Source organism: Westerdykella ornata (assembly GCF_010094085.1).
Source record: "Westerdykella ornata strain CBS 379.55 unplaced genomic scaffold EI97scaffold_3, whole genome shotgun sequence".
In the NCBI taxonomy this organism is placed as follows: domain Eukaryota; kingdom Fungi; phylum Ascomycota; class Dothideomycetes; order Pleosporales; family Sporormiaceae; genus Westerdykella; species Westerdykella ornata.
In genome coordinates, this window is record NW_022986853.1 from 326249 (window position 1) to 344812 (window position 18564).

An 18564-nucleotide genomic window follows, 5' to 3' on the forward strand; every position below is an offset into this window, starting at 1 on the left:
AGCCATGGACAGACCCTGAGGGGAGCTGAATGAAGCGGAAAGGTTTTACAGAACAGGAAGCCTATATTAATTAGGGAGCTGTGAGTCGACCATACTTTGTCCAAGGAAATCTCTTTCAAGCAGATTCATACAAGCAAATATCTGCAAGCAAATCCCTACAAACACATTCCTACAATCCAAGTCGACCAAACATTCCGAGCGAAGTCTCTCAAGTCAGCGACAGCGCGCATCTTGATTCATCAGGCACGATCACAATGGGAATTCTCGGACTTGTTCAAGCATCCAAACTTGCGGCCAGCTACGATATCGATGCTGCGGAACTGACCCTGTTGGCCGAAGGCACCGTTCTCCAAGCAACTTCTGGGTATGAGTTTCGACCCGTTTCAGGAAAAGCTTTGTCATATAGCCTTGAAGCATGGATCGAACCACTTACGGGCCAGAAGACCCCATACAGCTACACACAGAGCTTTCAATTGTCTCAATTCCCTCCTCCTAGGGAAGTCTTCGTCAAGGATGCAAACCATCCAGAAGGTGTCCCTGTCAAGGTCCAGCTCGGTGGATTTATTGGCCCCCAGCCTCCACCACCGTTGACAGCAGATGGTACCGCTGGCAAGCCGGCCGCTCAATTGCAGAATGAGGTTTTGGCTCCACCACAGGATGTACTGAATGTTCTGTACGGCGAACCCTTCAACATCAAGGAGAGCGCCGAGACCCCCAAGTTCGGCTCAGTTGAGATCAAATTCGATCCTCGGTTCCTGGTTCTTAGCACTGCAGGGGTCAATGACGGTGACATTGTATGGAAATTTGACTCGCTCCAGACTGGAACTACGCAGGTAATCGTCTCCGTCTACGGCGGAATCGCCACGTATGTTCGGACAATCGTGTATACCGTCCGCGTCTTCATACTTCCTCTTGAGCCCGGGCCAGTCATCAACGCTGACGGAACGCCCCAATCTGACCGACCGAAGTCGAAAAGTCATGGTCCAGGGGTCATTGGTTTTCTCGGACGCGCCGAAATCGCTCGCCGCAAGGTGCTGGAGAAGTACCCCAGTGCGGTGCTGTACTATGTTCGGGCCTGGACGAGGAGTCCCAGGGGCGTCCATTCTCCTTACGAGCTGACGCATATGGAAGTCGTCTTCCGCCTTAAGGATGGCGTTGCCACCATCACCTCGACTGGCTACGACGATTTTGGCCCTATCGAGGTCCGCCAGGGACAAATCGTCGGCAACTCCAACACTGACTGGCCCCCTACTATGGACGCTGCTGCTGCCGATGCAATCCTCAGAGAACAGGGCCATAGAGGGAATTACTATGCCCTAACTCTGCGAAAGCCGATTTCCCCTGGAGTCGACGAAGACTATTACGTCTTCGGCATGGTCCATGGACCCGAGGTGTCCATTGGGACAAAGGGACACAAGGTAGCATTTTAAGTCTGCGGGAAAAACCCGCAGGCAGGCTACGAGGAATATGTTCAACAAGAACATATGCAACGACCCGGGTATGAAAAGAATTGGCCATGAAGTTCACCCCGTAATTTATGTAATATCGGTTCATATTCCGCAAATTCGAGCGATCTCATAGGAGTGGGCTTTTGGAGCTCGTAGAGATAGAAGGTGTCGAGAAACAGAAAGTGAGCAGTAAAGCTGCAGTTTAAGAAATGATTATTCGAGTCCCTTAGAGAAAGCCTTTATGACATTCTTATTGGCTGAGGAGATAACGCTTGCGCTCTTAAGGGTACTAGCAGGGGGGTTCCCGTTGATCCCGTATAATCTTTCTGTTTTGATTTTAGAACCCACGATCTTCGAACTTTTCTCCCTTATGTTTTCCTATCGGAAGAACCCTCAGCTGCTCCGCCCATCACGGGCCCGCTTCAAAGACTAAATGAAACGTATACCGTTCAGTGGGTCACCAGTTGGGAAATAACACGCTACTGACCCGTCTGTGGCGTGACAACACTGTTCAATGAAGTGATCAATATCGCAGAAACCACCCCCCGGGGAACAGGTCGCGCAGGTTGTTGGGGTGGCGACAACATTGACGGTTTAGTAAGGTTCGAGTCAGAATCCATATAGAGCTGAAATGATACGATCATATCCCACACATACCTGAGGTGGGGCCCATTTTCGGACGCAAAACTCTCCAGAAATGGAGACATCTAAGCCCAACCCAACATCCTTTATGAGGAAAGCGCAACGTCGTATGGCTAATTGTGGCAATGGTAGCAATTTCGAGCAATCTGAACAGCACAAAACCCCGCAGCATTCCTCTTCACTTCTTCAAACTCATCTAAGTTTTTCCTCGAGTTCCATCCCGTAATCCGAATTAAAAGCGAGCGCTGTCGTCGCTCATATTCTACAACCCACAAACCCCAGCGCCTATACGCGACGCATGGTGAACTATCGATGCAGCCTGTTCAAATCTGCCCGGTTCTATAGAAACGGCATGATTATTCCACCAACCACATTTCTGGAAATATGATTTTGCACTTTATAAAACGTGGTGTAGCTGCCGAACAGTTTGGAGCCGAAGCTGTTGAGGTGGCTCGCAGAGAGACGTTACTATTGTTGGTGTTTCGACCACGACACACGCTTATATCGATATTGGAGTTAAATGTCGAAAGTTCGAATGCCCATTGGGTCAGAAATAGTGGTTATTTCCACTAATCAAGTATTGTGTGGTGCTGTCGCATCCTACTAATACAAAATGCGCTACGCGCAAGATCATTTCCTGGCTGAATCGCGCACCTCGACGCAATGGAGCTCTTGACTCTTCTGGTGTCCCTTTTAACTCTTGTCCTTGGCTCATCGGCCATCGGGCAACCCCCTAGTCTTGCCTTCTCCGAGACGGCAGATGGACTGAAGCTCGGTGGCACCGGTTTAGGACCAACCATCGTCATCGATACCAAGGACTGGCCCGGCGTCACTCGAGCTGGAAACGACCTAGCAAACGACTTTGGACTCGTTACCGGAACGAAGGGCAAAGTCGTAACGGGAACAAGTGGACTTTCGAATGTGCAAGTCATTTTTGCCGGAACAATAGGGAAGTCTCCGCTCATCGATGGGCTTGCCAACTCTGGGAAGTTGGACTTAACTGGGATCCAAAATAAATGGGAATCGTTTACATCTCAACTAGTTGAGAATCCGGTGGATGGAGTATCCTCAGCGCTCGTACTAGCAGGAAGTGACAAACGCGGCACCATATTCGCCTTGTACGATGTTTCCGAGCAGATAGGCGTCTCGCCGTGGTACTGGTGGGCCGATGTACCACCCAAGAGGAAGACAGTTATCTACGCTCTGAATACCACGAAAAAGCAAGGTCCACCTTCGATTAAGTATCGCGGCATCTTCATTAATGACGAACAACCTGCCTTGACAAACTGGATCAATGAGAAATATGGCGGAAAATATGACTCGCGGTTTCATGCTAAAGTGTTTGAGCTTTTACTTCGATTGCGAGCAAACTATTTCTGGCCTGCGATGTGGAATAGCAAGTTCTACGTGGATGACAGCAAAAACGGACCTCTTGCCGACGAAATGGGGATTGTCATGGGCACTAGTCATACGGAACCGATGGCTAGAGCCGATAAGGAGAAAGTTAAGCCGTGGGATTGGAAGAGCAACCAGAACAACTTGAAGAAGTACATGGAGGATGGCGCGAAGAGAGCGAAGAACTGGGAAACACTGTGGACGCTCGGTATGAGGGGAGACGGGGATACTGCAAGCCCAACCTTGGATGCGACACAGTTGACCGCTGTGATCAACTTCCAGCAAACGACATTGAAGAATGTGCTTGGGGTTTCGGACCTGAGCACAGTGCCACAGATGTGGTGTCTTTATAAGGTAATCTCCGTAAAACTCTAGGGTTTGGTCATCACTCACATATCCTAGGAAGTAGGGGGCTACTACCAGAAAGGCATGAAGATCCCTGACGATGTCACCTTACTCTGGAGCGACGACAACAGTGGCAATATCCAACGTCTGCCCATTCCAAGCGAGTTGTCTCGGGTTGGCAATGCCGGAGTATATTACCACTTTGGTAAGTCCTCTGCATCGATTCAACATTCACTTCTTCTTCACTGGTCTTCACGCTGCTCTCTTCTGTCCGCCCGGCATCACCGCTACAGCCGTAATGGCTAACTTTGAAGACTACGTGGGGGACCCTCGCAACTACAAGTGGATCAACACAATTCAACTTTCAAAAACGTGGCAGCAAATGCATCTTGCGCATCAAAAGAACGCTACCCAGATCTGGATTGTCAACGTTGGTGACCTGAAACCCCTGGTAAGCCTCCCGTACCCCAATCTCGCTGCAATAAACTACCTGGGTTAAACACTCTATTAGGAGATCCCAATTTCCCATTTCCTGGACATGGCCTACGATATGTCCCGCTTTATGAAGCCTGACAGCACCGATACATGGCTCAAGGCATGGGCAACACGGGAATTCGGCGATGCCGTTTCTGCAGGGACCGCCGAAGCAATCGCGACCTATGGAAAGCTCATCGTGCGTCGGAAGTACGAACTGCTCAACTTGAGCCCCTTTCTTTACACCCTCGCAAACTACGACGAGGCTGAGAACGTCTTGAAAGAGTGGGAAGCCCTTCAAGACAAGGCCCAGAAACTGTATGACAGCTTGGATGCCGAGACTCAGATTGCCTTTTTCGAGATGGTATTGCATCCTATCATGGCGGGGAGAATTGTGCAGCAAGTGTACATCAATGCGGCCCGGAACGGCGCCTATGCAAAGCAGAAGAGAATGACTGCCAATGTACTCGCCGACGACGTCAAGAAGGCATATGCTCAGGACGCAGTCATCCAAAAACGCTACCACTCACTACTGAACAATAAGTGGAACCATATGATGGACCAAGTCCATTTTGGCTACAACAACTGGCAAGATCCTGCCAGCAATAGCATGCCATCCGTCCAAACAATAGGCACATCGGCGCCCTCAACAGGTCTAATGGGCGTCTCAGTTCAAGGGAGCACAGCATCCACACCAGGAGATGCCGCACCCACTTTAGCAGCTCTCGATCCATACACTCCAGAAAACCGCACCATCGACATCTACGCCCGCGGCGCAGGAAGCGTAGACTTCACCATTACCCCAAGCGCCCCGTACATTTCCGTCTCTCCCTCTCAAGGCACCATCAGCTACCCCTCAGGCACCCCTCAGATCCGCGCCGTCATCACAGTCGACTGGGCCGCCGCCCCCAAAGGAGCCAGCACAGTAATAATCTCCATCAAACCGAGCACCGGCACGGAAGTCAAGCTCTCCCTCCCCCTCAATAACGTCCAAGTCCCCTCCGACTTCAGAGGCTACGTCGAATCCAACGGCGCCGTCGCCATGGAAATGCGACATTTCACCTCGCGCACCGCCGGCACGGGCGGCGCCACCGTCGAAGTGATCCCCAACTACGGCCGCACGGATTCGGGACTCACGCTTCTGCCTGTAACGGCTGGGACGCAGACGGTTGGTTCCGCACCAAAGGCTGTTTACAACTTCTACGCTTTCAGTTCCGCTGCGTCGGCCAAGGTAACGGTCTACATGCCGCCCTCGTTCAATGTCAATCCCTCGGCGCCTTTCAAATACGCAATTGCCCTGGATAACGGGACGCCGACGACGGTGGCCCCGGTGCCGAGTTCGACGCTGGGGGCAATGCCGGGCGATTGGAGCAATAGCGTTGTCAACGGCGGGAGGGTTGTGAGTACGAACTTGGGTAGTAGGATTGACCAAGGCGCGCACAGTTTGAGTTTGTGGTTGTTGGAGCCGGGCACGACGGTGCATAGATTGGTGGTGGATTTGGGAGGGGTGAAGAGTAGTTATCTGGGGCCACCGGAGAGCTCAAAGGTCGGGATGTGAGTGGCAAGGGTTGCAGAGAAAGAGGAAGGTATATCTTGTCTGTGGAAGTGAATATTACATCTTGATTGGGACAATGGTGGGCACTCGATCTCTTGATGCGGAAACAGGTCTAGCCGTGCACCCAAATGATGGATACATGCAACTTTGCCGCCAGAAGTGCAGGCTTTCGCTTGGGTGGTAAATTTGATTCTCCCAGCTATGCATTACTACTTGTCGAATGCATCTCTCAACCTCTCAAAATGGCCCCTCACCTCACTCGCCAGTCGGCCGTCTACATCAGCGAGAATCGTGCAGACCAGACTGTAGTTATTGCACAAGAAACGCTCCCTCTTCCTGGATTCCCCAATCCCCTTGCTGAATTTGGTCAGATACGCTTCAAACTCGCTGCGTATCCTTCCCACAGACACACTGACAGGTTCGTCATCACCAGCTTCGCTTGACAGGGCTAGTATGCCGTGGAGGAGATTTGCAAACTTCTGAGTCAGGGCCGTCGGAGCCGTGGATGAAGCTGAGGAGGATGAGGAAGAGAGGAGGGCGGCACCAGCAGAAGGACGATTGGGCAGGCCGGAAGTTAGTTTCTGCAGAGAAGAGCAGTGTAGGTCGAGTATCTGCTGAAATCGCGGCCAGAGAAGCATATTGGTAGCATTGATGTATCCTTCTACCGTCGGAACTTTGCGCCTCTGGAGCTCGAACGCATGGTGTTGGTTAATGCGGACGCAGAGGAGAATTCCTAGGGTATCTGTTGTTGACTCGGTAAGTTGCTTGGTGAGAGCCTGGCCTAACGCCAGAGTGGGTTCGAAGATGGCCGCAAACGTGCGCGAGACAGCATGGTAGTTCTGCGAAGGGGCGAAGTAGGTACTGAGGAACGTGTATTCAAAGCTGGCATTGTCGATCAGCGCAAGATTGAAGGAGCGGAAGGGAACTTCGAGGTAGTGAGCGCTCTTTTCTTCCTCAGCCAGATAGGCGGTTAGGGCATTGGGATTGGGATTCCGCAGGACATCCTGCCTCCTTCCTAAGGAGAAGGCATCGTGCGACGACGGCGGTGCGCCCCTGTTGCTTAGTAGAGCACCGGAACGCTTTGCTGACGTGTCTTCACCGATGATGTCGTATTTGTCGAAAACGTGCAGCTTTACTTTCTCCAGCGCCGTGCGGTACCTACTGAAGTGGTTGAGGTAATACCATCGCATTGTATATATGTAAGCTTGTGATATTTGCTGCGCCAGTTCTGGTTGATTCTTCGCGAGGAATGCATACAGGTCCTTGTACTTGAGGAAGGCTTGCTGCTGTATGATCTGCGCATTTATACTTGGCGACCGTATTGCTTTGATCTGCGCGACAATGTAATCACGTATGCGTTCCACAGCTTTGTTGGTCAGGTTGTCTATCAGCGGTTTTATGTCCTGAAGTGCTTTCATGTCTGGATGGTCCTTTGCCTTGGTATGGATGGTCTTTGAGCGCTTTTCCAGGTCCGCGATCGCATGGAGAAAGCCCTCATCGACGGCGCCCTCGGATATCTTGCGTACAACAGAAGGTGATATGCTTATGTCTTCGACTGCGGGACCAAGGAGCTTCTCGACCACTTTTCGGTTTTCCAGCTTGGTATTCAGAGCTATTGACCGGTTCTGCAGACTTTCAATCTCCGCGGATACAGCCTCGAGATCAGATTGGAAGTTGGTCAAATAGGTTTCCACGGACTTGAGCACCTCGTCGCACGCGACAATGGACTTGTGTAGCTCCTCGAACCTCTCCTTCTCCGCATTATCTGGAGATCATGAGCTTTATGGACGGGCATTGAGTTTGGCAGAACACGTACATTCTTCGAGAGATTGTGCGCTATGTGTATGTACAGGAGAATGAGAATGCCGTGCATCTGCTGTACCTGGTGCAGCGTATTCACGCAGACTGAGACCACCAAAATCTACCTCTTCGACTAGTTCATCCGGCCTTCCTACCGAAGCAGCTACCTCCTTTTCTTTCGCAACAGCCGACTTCCGAGGCGGCCCTCCCAGTATGGATTCCAGTACCTGCAATGGATCGGGCACATCTGGAGGAACTGTCCCCTTTCCCGGTCGCCTCCGTTCCGAGCCATTGGCGATATGCGCTGTGGAAGGGAGACTGGTAGTAGATGACGCGGGAGTCCCCAGGAGAGATAGTGAGGAAGTTCGAGTAGGCAGTCCGGGTCGAGAAGGCAATGACCCTGTACCCGCACCGGCGTACGGCCGTCGGGGAGCTGGCGAGTAGGAGTCGCGTCGGGGGGGTGTTCCTGAGGGCGTAGTGTGGGCAGACAGTCGGTCCAAACCCCACATTGCGACGATGAAGAATCCCTTGCCTGCCTACCAATCTACCAGTATGAGCAACATCGAATCCGACAAAAGGTCATTCAGGCGTATGAAACGGTGACGGGCTCTAGTTGGGACGACAGCTGTAGTCGGCGCATGTTTTTCCGAAGCCGTGCGCTCGAAACGGGCTAGCGCTAGCGCCCTTGCCGGCTGCCCCGCATGCCCAACTCGAAATTCCCAATCCCTCGCCAGACTCTTCTTCCTCCTCCTGCACACCATCCACTCCTGTTCACCACCCAGCCCGCGTCCTACGCTCCACCCAAGCCCACCCACCTATTCCGTCGCATTTTCGCAACTTTCCTTCAATATGGCCGACAACGACGCCCAGGTATGTGTGACTTGATAACCCATCTGTCCCGCCAACCCCACCTTTTCCCATCACTGTCGCGACAGGACGCCCAGATGTCTGCGTGGCTCATAACGTTACTATCATCCATCGCGTAAATCGCTTAGGCCGTTCACTAACTCTGCTGTGTACAGCATGAGCACACCTTCGAGAGCGCCGATGCCGGTGCCTCCATGACCTACCCCATGCAGTGCTCTGCCCTGAGGAAGAACGGCTTCGTCTGCATCAAGAACCGCCCCTGCAAGATCGTCGAAATGTCGACCTCCAAGACTGGCAAGCACGGCCACGCCAAAGTCCATCTTGTCGCCATCGATATCTTCACTGGCAAGAAGCTTGAGGATCTTTGCCCCTCCACCCACAACATGGACGTCCCCAACGTCCGCCGCCAGGAGTACCAGCTCGTAAGTGTGCACGGAGGGACCAATGGGGATCATTCGCTGATCCGTACACTCTAGCTTGACGTTACTGACGACGGCTTCCTCTCCCTGATGTCCGACGACGGCACCACCAAGGACGACGTCAAGCTCCCCGAGGGTGAGGTTGGTGAGAAGATCAACAAGCTCTTCACCGAGGAGGGCAAGGATACCAGTAAGTTTGATACCGAGTCGTTTGTTTCAGGACTACATTCTGACAACTACAGACGTTATCGTCCTCACGGCCATGGGTGAGGAGGCTGCCATTGATGCCAAGGAGGCTCCTAAGAGCGGTTAAACTGTTCGTCTTCCGGACGTTTAGGTTCTTTGCGGAGAGGAGTTGAGGGAGTGTGATGGGTGCAACGGGACAAAAATAACGGGTGGTCTGCATATGTCTATATGTAGGCTTGCAGTGTTTGGCATCTCACATTGCTACGGTTGCGCCCTACCGATGGCCCCGAGTTTGGACCTTCGGACGGTTTGGGACGATTTCTTTGCATTACGACCTTCCTCCTCTTACATAGAGGAAGCCTCACTAGTGTGGTTCTCAGGGGCGCCCGTCTAGATCATCTTTGTACCTAGGTAGTGGCACTGGTGGTGGCAACAATAAAATCTAGTGTTTGAATTGCAACGCGGTGATTGGCTATAGAGTCAGTGAACTCCTAATGCTATTTCTGGTTTAGCGTCACCTAAAGAGCAGCATCTCCAATTAACGGTCGCCAAGCTGAGTGTATAACTTGCCAGTAGTAATTCTCTGTCTTATGTTGCAAGCGGACCATACCTCTGCAGAACAGCTAATCAAAAGTTTCCGATCTGATTTACCTAGTCCAATACTATGGAAACAGGCTCTGGTAGAACAAAGGGCCCAGTGTGCGGCATTGAGAACTGTCGCTCAAGGTGGTATGAAGTGGGCGAAGACGGGTACCAATATTGCCAGAACGGCCATCGCAAAGGCGTAAGCCGGGCCGCATGATGATACCGCAGTCTTTTTACTGACACAGGCGCAGGAGCTAATAGTCGGTGTTGACGAGCTCGACTTCAACACCGCACGACGGACGACCACAAGGAAGAAGAGAGATGACGAGGACACTGGGAAGCAGAAAAATTGTGAGTCTGACTGTCCTTCATCTAGCCTCTGGCCCGGAGACAAGTGCAAGAATGTTGGGAGCAGCTTCCCCGCAATGGCACATTTATAGAAGACCAGATCCGGCTTCAGATTAAATCGGCGAATCAACTCCACTTTGTTTTCTCCTAGCACGTACTGACAGCCAGGAAAAACAGACTTCACAAGCCATCAAGCGGTGGATCTATATCTCAAAAGCCTCCAGCTGATCCTGCGGCACCAGCTATGGTACCTGGTCCGAGAGAAACGCCTACCGGAAGAGTTGGAGACCGTGGTATCCGACCTGTGGGCTCTCAGGATCCTGCAACTAGAAAACCAAATCGGAGAGAGTCAACAGTACGAGTCCGAGTCGCAAAATTTCAGCGCCTCGGAGAATGAATCCGAGTTGGAGAGGGAGACGGTGAAATCACGTCATAGAGAGAAGAAGCTGAAGACTACGCCGACTTTGCTTGACAGCTTAGCACTGTGCTACCTGGGAATTAGCACTCTACGACTACCAATCACGACGGGTGATATATACGACTGGATCACCAATGGGCAGATGCCTTATAAAAGAGCGATAAAACATATACCCCCGGCTATGAGAGAGAAGCTACCCTCGAGTTATCACGCAATGCTAGATCCGGACGCGCCACTGAAATATGAGCGCTTCCACTCGACATTGAATGATCTGAAGATCAGCCTCCAGCGAGAATACGGCGTGATCTGGCCGGCTCTGAACCGTCCCCTCCTGCTCTATCGATTATTGAAGGATCTAGCCTTACCTTTGGAAGTATACGATGGCACTGTCCGATTAGCAAGGTATTTGAACTACAACTTTACCATGGGCACCGATGGCACGGGCAAAATCACCATACGCCACGTCCCCGAAGCGCAACTAGCGGCTTGCTTCACCATCTGCGTGAAGCTCTTCTACCCTTTCGACGCCATCCAACGTTACCCCAGAACCTCGTCCGAGCCAGCCGCCGTCCGCATCGATTGGGATCACTGGTACGAGCATCTTTCATCAACAAGAGCGGCGGCCGCGAGACGCGCCATGCAGTTCTACACGCCCGAAGAACTGAGTGGCTTGCAGGAGAAAGACGTCTTCTCCATGTCCGAAACCCAGCTCGACCAGTATCTGGACTGGTATCATGAGACGTTCATCGACGAGACGAGGACGGACCAGAATGCGGAAAGTGACTACCGCAGAGCGCTGCACAGTATGTTCCCGGTTGGGGGAACCCCTGCTTCACAATGGAGCGAGCGAATGCCGCCGGAACCGGGTGAGCAGGAGAAGCTGGATGTCGTCAGAGAGATTCACGGTGTACAGGTGCCGGTCATGGTGGTAGAAGATGGGAACCAGCAAGCGGGTATTGTGCGCCCTGGAGAGCGGTACACGCAGTATAAAACGGTGGAGGACTTGCCGCAACAGGCGAGGCGGTTCTACGAGCAGGTGGGGAGAATCATGGGGCTGTCGGTGGAGATGCTGGTTCACGCTGTTGTGGTTGCTGAGAGGAGGCTGGCGAAGATTCAGGCTCAGCAGAAGCAGGAGAGGAATGTATGAATCAATATACTTGTATCATGGCTGCAGGAGCCTTCCCGAGACCTTGATATGTGCGCCAAAAGTTCCGATTTATCTCCGATATACATACATAAGGACGGAAGCTTCCCCGAGTTCTGGCCGAGGCATGACAACCGTCCTACCTTGCTGTCCGCCCGCGCAACTCTAGCTTCACCAACACCACACATACCACAGTCACAATGCGATACCACCACCCCCCCTTCTCGACCCTCCTCCTCCTCGTCGCCCAAATTCTCGCATCCCCCACCCCCTCCTCCCCTTCCGAAGACTCCTCCTCCCCCCTTCCTCTAATCATCTGGCACGGCCTGGGCGACAACTACGCCTCCCCAGGCCTCACCTCAATCGGCGCCCTCGCCGAAAAGACCAACCCAGGCACCTTCACCTACTACATCCGCATCGACCCAGACCCAGACACAGACCAACGCTCTTCCTTCCTAGGCGACCTAAACGCGCACCTCTCCACCGTCTGCGCCGACCTGGCCGCGCACCCGATCCTCTCCACGGCCCCCGCCGTCAACGCCCTGGGCTTCTCCCAAGGCGGCCAATTCCTCCGCGCCTTCGTCGAGCGATGCAACGTGCCCCCCGTGCGCAACCTCGTCACCTACGGCAGCCAGCACAACGGGATCCACGCGTACCAGGCGTGTGGACCCCGCGACTTCGTCTGCAAGGCGTGGATCGCCCTGCTGCGCGGTAACACGTGGAGTCCCTACGTGCAGACGCACGTGGTGCCCGCGCAGTACTTCCGGTCGACGGACGAGCGCACGGGCGAGGCGTCGGACGAGTACCTGGAGAATTCGAATTTCCTCGCCGACGTGAATAATGAGCGGCCCGGGCAGAGGAACGAGACGTATAGGCGGAATCTGGCGAGTTTGGAGAATTTCGTCATGGTTGTGTTCGAGGACGATGAGACGGTTATTCCCAAGGAGAGTGGGTGGTTTGCGCAGGTCAATGTTTCGAGTGGGGAGGTGACGCCGTTGAGGGAGCGGAGGTTGTACGAAGAGGATTGGTTGGGGTTGAGGGAGCTGGATGAGAGGGGTGGGTTGGTGTTTAGGACGGTCAAGGGGGGACATATGGAGTTGGATGAGGAGGATTTGGAGGACGTGTTTAGGACGTATTTTGGGCCTGTCGAGATGGGTTCGACGGGGAGGACAAAGAAGGTGGTGGGCAGTGTGCAGGGAGTGTTTGAGCTGTAATGGGAGTTGGGTTGGATGGCGTTCATGGTCAGGCAAGAGACGGGGTTGAAACTTGAGAATGCGCGTGCGCACCTTGAGTTACTTGGGACGGATACCACAGACGTTTTGTTTTATACATTTGCAAACTTTTTGTATCATGACCTGCAAAACAGCCTTGGCCTTTTCATTCCCCAATGCCCTGCCTGCTATATGGACTGAATGGTATACGCCCCAACGCCATCCTATATCCCTTCAAACGCCATGCTATGCTCGACAGCAGCCAGCCCCTCACCCCGCGATCAGCGGCGTCTTGATCGACTCCAGCGCCTGCTGCTTCAGCTTCTTCCTCCTCTCCTTGGAAATCGACGCCACCACCTTCGCCGCATCCCCCTCCTCCTTGCTCTTCCTCTTCTTCTCTCTTCTCCTCCTCTCCCTCCGCTCAGCAAGCTCCTCGTCGTCGAGAATCTCCTTCTCCCACTCCTCCCACTTCCGCTTCTTCTCCGACGTCTTGGACGCTGACGCGTCCTTGATCGCGGGTTTCCACGGCTCCTCGAGTACCTGGGCTTCGTCGGCCCAGAGTTCGTCGGCGAGCCAGATGGGCAGAGCGACGGTCGTGGGGCCCTTGATGTGCAAGGCGCGCACGTTCCGCCAGCCACGGGGCACGAATTTTCCGGTGAGAGCGGCGACAACAGCCTCGATGTTCTCGACGATTTGCTGGGGTTGTTGCGACAGCTTGCCGACGCGGATGGCCGTCGTGGCGGTCGGGCTAAGATGCACGTACGTCGAGTGGAGGGCCGATTCGATCTCCTTCGCGATGGCGTCTGGCGAGCGGACCACGCGCTTCCTCTTGCCGTCCTTATCCTTGGGCAGCTGCATGGTCAGACCGACGGGAATCGGCCGCTTACTCTTGTTCGCGTTGAACGTCTTTCCCAGCACGTGCGGGAGCTCGGAGATGATGCGGTCGTCTGCGAGGAACAGGTCGTATTCGGCGAGGAGCTGGCGCCTCGTCTCGTACGTCTTGTACTTCTTCTTGAGTTTCTCGACGCCGATGACGCGGCCGATTTTGGCGCGCAGGTCTGCGGGGAAGGAGTCGTGGGCGACGAGGTCCTTGAATTGGCGCTGGGGGTCGGCCGTCATGAGACATATGCGCACGTCGGCGGGCTGTATGGAGTGAGGGAGGGCGCTGAATACTGTCAGAATGAAATTTCGAGTTTGGCAGTCTGTAACATACATCTTGCTCGGCTTGAGTCTCGTCTCTTCCTTGATGTGCTGCTTTGTTGCAAGCGTGAGGAAGATGGGAACATCGGTCTGCTCAGCCTCCTCCTCGTCATCCGCAAGGAGGTTCTTCTTGCCCTCTATCTCCTGCTTCTCCTGCGCATGCTGCTTCATATTCTTGATGAGCGCCGTGGCTGCGCGCTCGACCTGTGCGGGATCCAGCTGGTAGGGCGAGCCATTTGCGACTTTGGTTGTAAGCGGTGCTGCTGCTGCTGAGGCGGGATGTTCCTTCTTCGACACCGTCGTCTCCTTCTTGGTCACGGCTTTTGATTTCGCCATTGTTGCGAGTTCTGCTGGGCTGGCTTCGTTTCAACTACGGAGTAGTCGCTCTTGCAAGCAACCGGGAATTTTTTAGGAAATTTCGTCGGGGCCGGCGAAACTCTTTCCCCGATGACTCAAAGAGGAAAGTGGCGGGTATAGCTCCGTGCTTAGTCATGATCCGACGTTACCCACCTACCACTTGCAGTAAAAGCTCGCGTTTGGAGCTCAGGCCCATTCACGTTAAGTACACTTCACGACACGCCTCGCACGTCTCTCTTCGTCTCCGAGCCCTGCACGGATGGATGCAGGAGGCGAGCAGGCAGCCCACAGGAGCACTCTTCTCAGCAGCTGCAAGGCCTGCAGGCTTCCGAACCAACTCATCGGCTTTCGAATCATGCTGGCTGAGACAGTGTTCTCGTCCGAGGCTGACTGGACTTCAGTTCTCGCGAACCAACGCGTTTATACCGCCTCTTTGGGGCGTTTCCATGCGGGGATTCTCACGCTCGCAATTGTGGAGCTGTGAGACATGGGGACCCTCACAAAGTCTTTTTCCTTTTCTTTTTGCCTTTGTTCATCTTTCCACACGTCTGCATGACATGTGGAGCCTTGCTGGATCTACACCGTAAAGGCGCCATCCGTCCCATAGAGCAAAGGCTGGAACCAAGCCTTAATAATGAGTCCGGTGGTACCGGTATCTTCATCCAAGTATTTAAAACTCGGCTCTGCATGTCATCAGCTGTCTCGATGAGATTACGAAGAAATCTCCAGAGAGGATGCTGAGGACATCTCGACAAGGCCCAGCTTCTTTCATGAAGGAAGAAGATAGGTTGCGCATCTGCCCATGTCCCAGCGGGATATCTGTTCAAAAGGACACATCGGACAACAGAGCCTAGAGCAGGTCAAATTCCGGGTTCCCCTCGATCAAATCAATATGACGTCCTGAGCAGATGTGGGCTGCTGTGGGCTGCCGGTAACTCGACCAGGAATTCGATTTACCTGGGTGTGCAATCATTTGTAGCGATCCAATGGACGCGAGCAGAGCTGCAAACCACTGTTACTACTGTAGGCGCGGCGCGGAGGGGCTGGGAAGCGGGACAGGAAAGGAAATGCATCCATTGGCGAAGGGAACAGCGGACCGCCGAGAGGATGAGAGTGACAATGAAGCTCGTGCGTGCTGGGCGTCCCGAGTCCTTCCTTGAAGTGAGATGCCTCTGTGGGCCGGGGTCAAAGCTCGGAAATGGAGTTACATTCATTGTTGGGGTCCGTCTGGTTGAGGTTGTCGAGATATCTATCATCGCAGGAAAAACACGGCTTCACAGAGAAGCAAAAGGTTCGAACGCAATTCTTACCCCATCTCGGAGAGCTTGCGTGTCGGCCTTTGCCGGCAATGCTCGTGTGCAAGGAACAGCCAGGCAGGAATTGTGCTCGCGATAAATTCTTGCGTTTCCCACCGAGCCTAGCTTGGCCCGTTCGCTGCGGGCGCGTCTACTCCACACCCGCGACGAGACGACGCGACCCGTGTGAAGGCCATTCACAAAACCCAACCCGGGCCCCCTCAACCTGACCACCTTTTCACTCGTGCATCCGACCTCATGGCCTCTTAGTCCCGGCCCCTCTCCAATTCCCTCCCATCGCTTCTTTTTTCCTTTCCACATTCAACTGCTTCGTGCAGCTGGTGTCGTCTTCCAACCCCGGCTCTGCCCCAGCTTCATATATACACGGGTCACGTACACGCTGCGTCCCAGGCTGGAGCCCACCACCAATTTCTCTTCGCATCACAACCCCCATCGACCCATCATGGACTCTTCTCTAGGTAATGGTGCAATGGAAATGCCATCAGCGTCTCACGAGCTGCGTCCAGAGCCGCGCCCGACGCCCTCGCTGCTCCCCGCCTTCGAGCCTCTCTCATCGTCACCCTTCCCGCGTCCACAGTCCGGGAAGCGAAAATTCGAAGAGGCCTCCCCTTCCTACTCAAAGCAACCGCTCAAGTACTATCCTACTCCCGTACCTACTTCTTCAACAGGTATCCTGCCGTCATCGTCGCCCCGCAATGAGCGTCCTACCCTGGGCCGCACCATCTCGACGCTGACCGAGCGTGTTCCCCTCGGCACCATCCCCAAACTCCAGCTCCCCGAGGACGGAGAGGTCATGCGTCTGGGCAGGTCCTCCAACTCGTCCAACTACCAACTCTCTGCCAATCGCCTAATATCGCGTGTCCACGTCCAGGCCGCGTATCACCCTCCGAGCGCGTCGTACCCTCAGGGTCATGTCGAGGTCGAATGCCTGGGCTGGAATGGAGCAAAGGTACACTGTGGAGGCCGCATATTCGAGCTGAGCAAAGGAGACACCTATGTCTCGGAGAATCCGGGCATGGATATCATGCTGGACGTGCAGAGCACTCGCGTCATGATTGTATGGCCCCGCGTCGCGTCTGCCAGCAAGAATTCCTGGGATTCCGAAGAAGACGAAGAGGAAGAGGAGGCGCTGGCCACGCCAACTCGACGGACTGGGTACGATCATCTGCCCTCGAGTCCTCCTCTCATTCCTCGGTCCCCGGTTTCTCAGAGCCCCATTCGTCAACCCGATATTGGTCGTCCCCAGGTTGGCAATTCGCCGGCACCTTACAAGATATACGAGGACTCTGATGATGGCGAGGCCGTGCTCAAGGGCGCCTCCCAAGACCCTGCTGCCGAACAGACTACCTTCGTTCGTCCTGCCCTTTCCCAGTCCGATTCCAAGCCGCAGGCCCTCCAGGCTAGCCTCCTCTCCTCCCTCGCGTCAGACGACTACTCTGACGGCGACGAGGAAAACGATCCAGTCGTCCACTCATTCGGTCCTTTTGGCCAGAATATCCTCTCCCGCCTGGATTCCTTCTCAACGGACAACCGTACTCCCCGGCGTATTGCCTCCCCAACCCGTCCCCGCCGCTCCACGGTCGCCTCGCCGTCCCCCAAGCGGCCCAGCTCAGACAACATTCGCTTCAAGGAGTCACCGGTGAAGAACCACGTCATCAATCAGCTCGCCTTCTCCCGCGTACACTCCCTACCTTTATCAACCATCCACAGTAATCTTCCTGGCGAGCTGAAGGCCGCCATCTCGCCTTCCAAGTCCTCCACAGGCGCAGACAGCAATGATCCCACCACGCCTACCCGACTGCCACAACTCACCAAGGAGGACCTCAAGAAGATCATGGACGACATCCCCTGCGTGGGCGAGATTCCTCGTTCCGGAAAGGACGCCGCTGGCAAGCCGCTGGAGAATGAATTCTACTATGTCCCGGAAATGGATACGAATGAAATCAGGCGTGAGACGGTGACGAATGGCATGAGGGGAAGTGGATTGAGGGCTGTGAGGAAGCAACATAAGGTTAGTGTTCTCCGTCATAATGCCAGAGGCTTTGCGCTTACCTCCGTGTGCAGCAATATTACTGGAAGAGGCCGCGTGTTTGAGAGCATGCAGAGGCAATCTCCTCCGCTTCGATCGGTTGCTTGCGAAATGGACTCTCCGACCATGCCGACGCCTTTGCTGCTTTGTCGTCACTCCTCCAACAAGACAAACGCATATATATTGACGCCGCAAGGTGATTCCTGCATCGATTGCCCCAACCCCGTCTCGACTACTTCCCTACTCGTTAAAGCATAGCGTGGCGTTTTTTCTACTCTTCGTTTCCCCTTTTTGCTTTTCCCCCTCTTCGCGTATTCATTCCCTGGTATCTGCTCTCCATCCCATGCCTGTTGCGGTTTCCAATCGCGACGGGAGTATCCTTTCGAGTGTATCATTTAACGCCCGCCCTGGATTTATCGTTGCTCAGTGTTTCCATTTCGCACAGACTGTTTATAGTACTTGTATCATTTTTGTTTTCCGTTTGGTTTTTAAAAGGGGAAAGGAAGGGTATGGAACAGGAGGAAAAGGGGGGAAAGGAGGAAGCAAGGCTGTGGAGTGTGTAAAGTGGGCAGGAGTGGTGGTGTATATGTGGGCTTTCTCTTTGAGGCCTTGGGCTGAGCGGATAAGCGGGCTCGGAAGGAAGAGGAAAGAGATCGAACGTTGAAGTCTGAGCCTTGTGTCTTGGACGAAGAGAGAGAAAGAGAGTGGTGCGATACTTTTGCTTCATTGCTGGCGATTTGGGGTCGAGTTTCGCGGAGAGAGAGTATTTGTGGAGGATCGTTTCGAGCTGGAGTCTTGAATTTTTTTTACCCCCCACCAACGGCT

General features: G+C 53.9%; 9 protein-coding genes across 9 annotated transcripts; 7 read left to right on the plus strand and 2 right to left on the minus strand.

The window, feature by feature from the left end:
* Positions 1–84: 84 nt before the first annotated feature.
* Positions 85–1760, plus strand: EI97DRAFT_171381 (uncharacterized protein). The gene has a single exon (XM_033793416.1). The coding sequence runs from the start codon at positions 255–257 to the stop codon at positions 1428–1430; it is 1176 nt and encodes a 391-aa protein (XP_033656814.1). The 5' UTR covers positions 85–254; the 3' UTR covers positions 1431–1760.
* Positions 1761–2674: 914 nt separating this feature from the next.
* Positions 2675–5862, plus strand: EI97DRAFT_481566 (uncharacterized protein; the record flags this gene model as incomplete). Its single annotated transcript, XM_033802047.1, has 4 exons — positions 2675–3839; positions 3888–4035; positions 4145–4281; positions 4342–5862. The coding sequence occupies exons 1-4, from the start codon at positions 2754–2756 to the stop codon at positions 5860–5862; spliced, it is 2892 nt and encodes a 963-aa protein (XP_033656815.1). The 5' UTR covers positions 2675–2753.
* Positions 5863–6068: 206 nt separating this feature from the next.
* EI97DRAFT_370182 (Vps52-domain-containing protein) lies at positions 6069–8168 on the minus strand (the record flags this gene model as incomplete). The annotated part of the gene is made up of 2 exons (XM_033795221.1): positions 6069–7624; positions 7676–8168. 2 exons carry the CDS (start codon positions 8166–8168, stop codon positions 6069–6071), a joined length of 2049 nt encoding a protein of 682 aa, XP_033656816.1.
* A 264-nt stretch (positions 8169–8432) lies between these two features.
* EI97DRAFT_430373 (translation initiation factor eIF-5A) lies at positions 8433–9560 on the plus strand. The gene is made up of 4 exons (XM_033797675.1): positions 8433–8529; positions 8682–8948; positions 9003–9135; positions 9188–9560. The coding sequence occupies exons 1-4, from the start codon at positions 8509–8511 to the stop codon at positions 9256–9258; spliced, it is 492 nt and encodes a 163-aa protein (XP_033656817.1). The 5' UTR covers positions 8433–8508; the 3' UTR covers positions 9259–9560.
* Positions 9561–9711: 151 nt separating this feature from the next.
* EI97DRAFT_430374 (uncharacterized protein) lies at positions 9712–11651 on the plus strand. Its single transcript, XM_033797676.1, has 3 exons — positions 9712–9915; positions 9968–10067; positions 10242–11651. Exons 1-3 carry the CDS (start codon positions 9796–9798, stop codon positions 11627–11629), a joined length of 1608 nt encoding a protein of 535 aa, XP_033656818.1. The 5' UTR covers positions 9712–9795; the 3' UTR covers positions 11630–11651.
* Positions 11652–11805: 154 nt separating this feature from the next.
* EI97DRAFT_430376 (palmitoyl-protein thioesterase 1 precursor) lies at positions 11806–13000 on the plus strand. Its single transcript, XM_033797677.1, has one exon. It carries the CDS (start codon positions 11827–11829, stop codon positions 12838–12840), a length of 1014 nt encoding a protein of 337 aa, XP_033656819.1. The 5' UTR covers positions 11806–11826; the 3' UTR covers positions 12841–13000.
* EI97DRAFT_171481 (ribosomal protein L1) lies at positions 12974–14425 on the minus strand. The gene is made up of 2 exons (XM_033793417.1): positions 14051–14425; positions 12974–14002 (listed from the first exon to the last, which is right to left on the minus strand). The coding sequence occupies exons 1-2, from the start codon at positions 14371–14373 to the stop codon at positions 13108–13110; spliced, it is 1218 nt and encodes a 405-aa protein (XP_033656820.1). The 5' UTR covers positions 14374–14425; the 3' UTR covers positions 12974–13107.
* Position 14426: 1 nt separating this feature from the next.
* EI97DRAFT_171541 (uncharacterized protein) lies at positions 14427–15287 on the plus strand. The gene has a single exon (XM_033793418.1). It carries the CDS (start codon positions 14529–14531, stop codon positions 14979–14981), a length of 453 nt encoding a protein of 150 aa, XP_033656821.1. The 5' UTR covers positions 14427–14528; the 3' UTR covers positions 14982–15287.
* Positions 15288–16036: 749 nt separating this feature from the next.
* On the plus strand, positions 16037–18064 carry EI97DRAFT_171559 (uncharacterized protein). The gene is made up of 2 exons (XM_033793419.1): positions 16037–17711; positions 17763–18064. Exons 1-2 carry the CDS (start codon positions 16153–16155, stop codon positions 17995–17997), a joined length of 1794 nt encoding a protein of 597 aa, XP_033656822.1. The 5' UTR covers positions 16037–16152; the 3' UTR covers positions 17998–18064.
* The last annotated feature ends 500 nt before the right edge of the window (positions 18065–18564 follow it).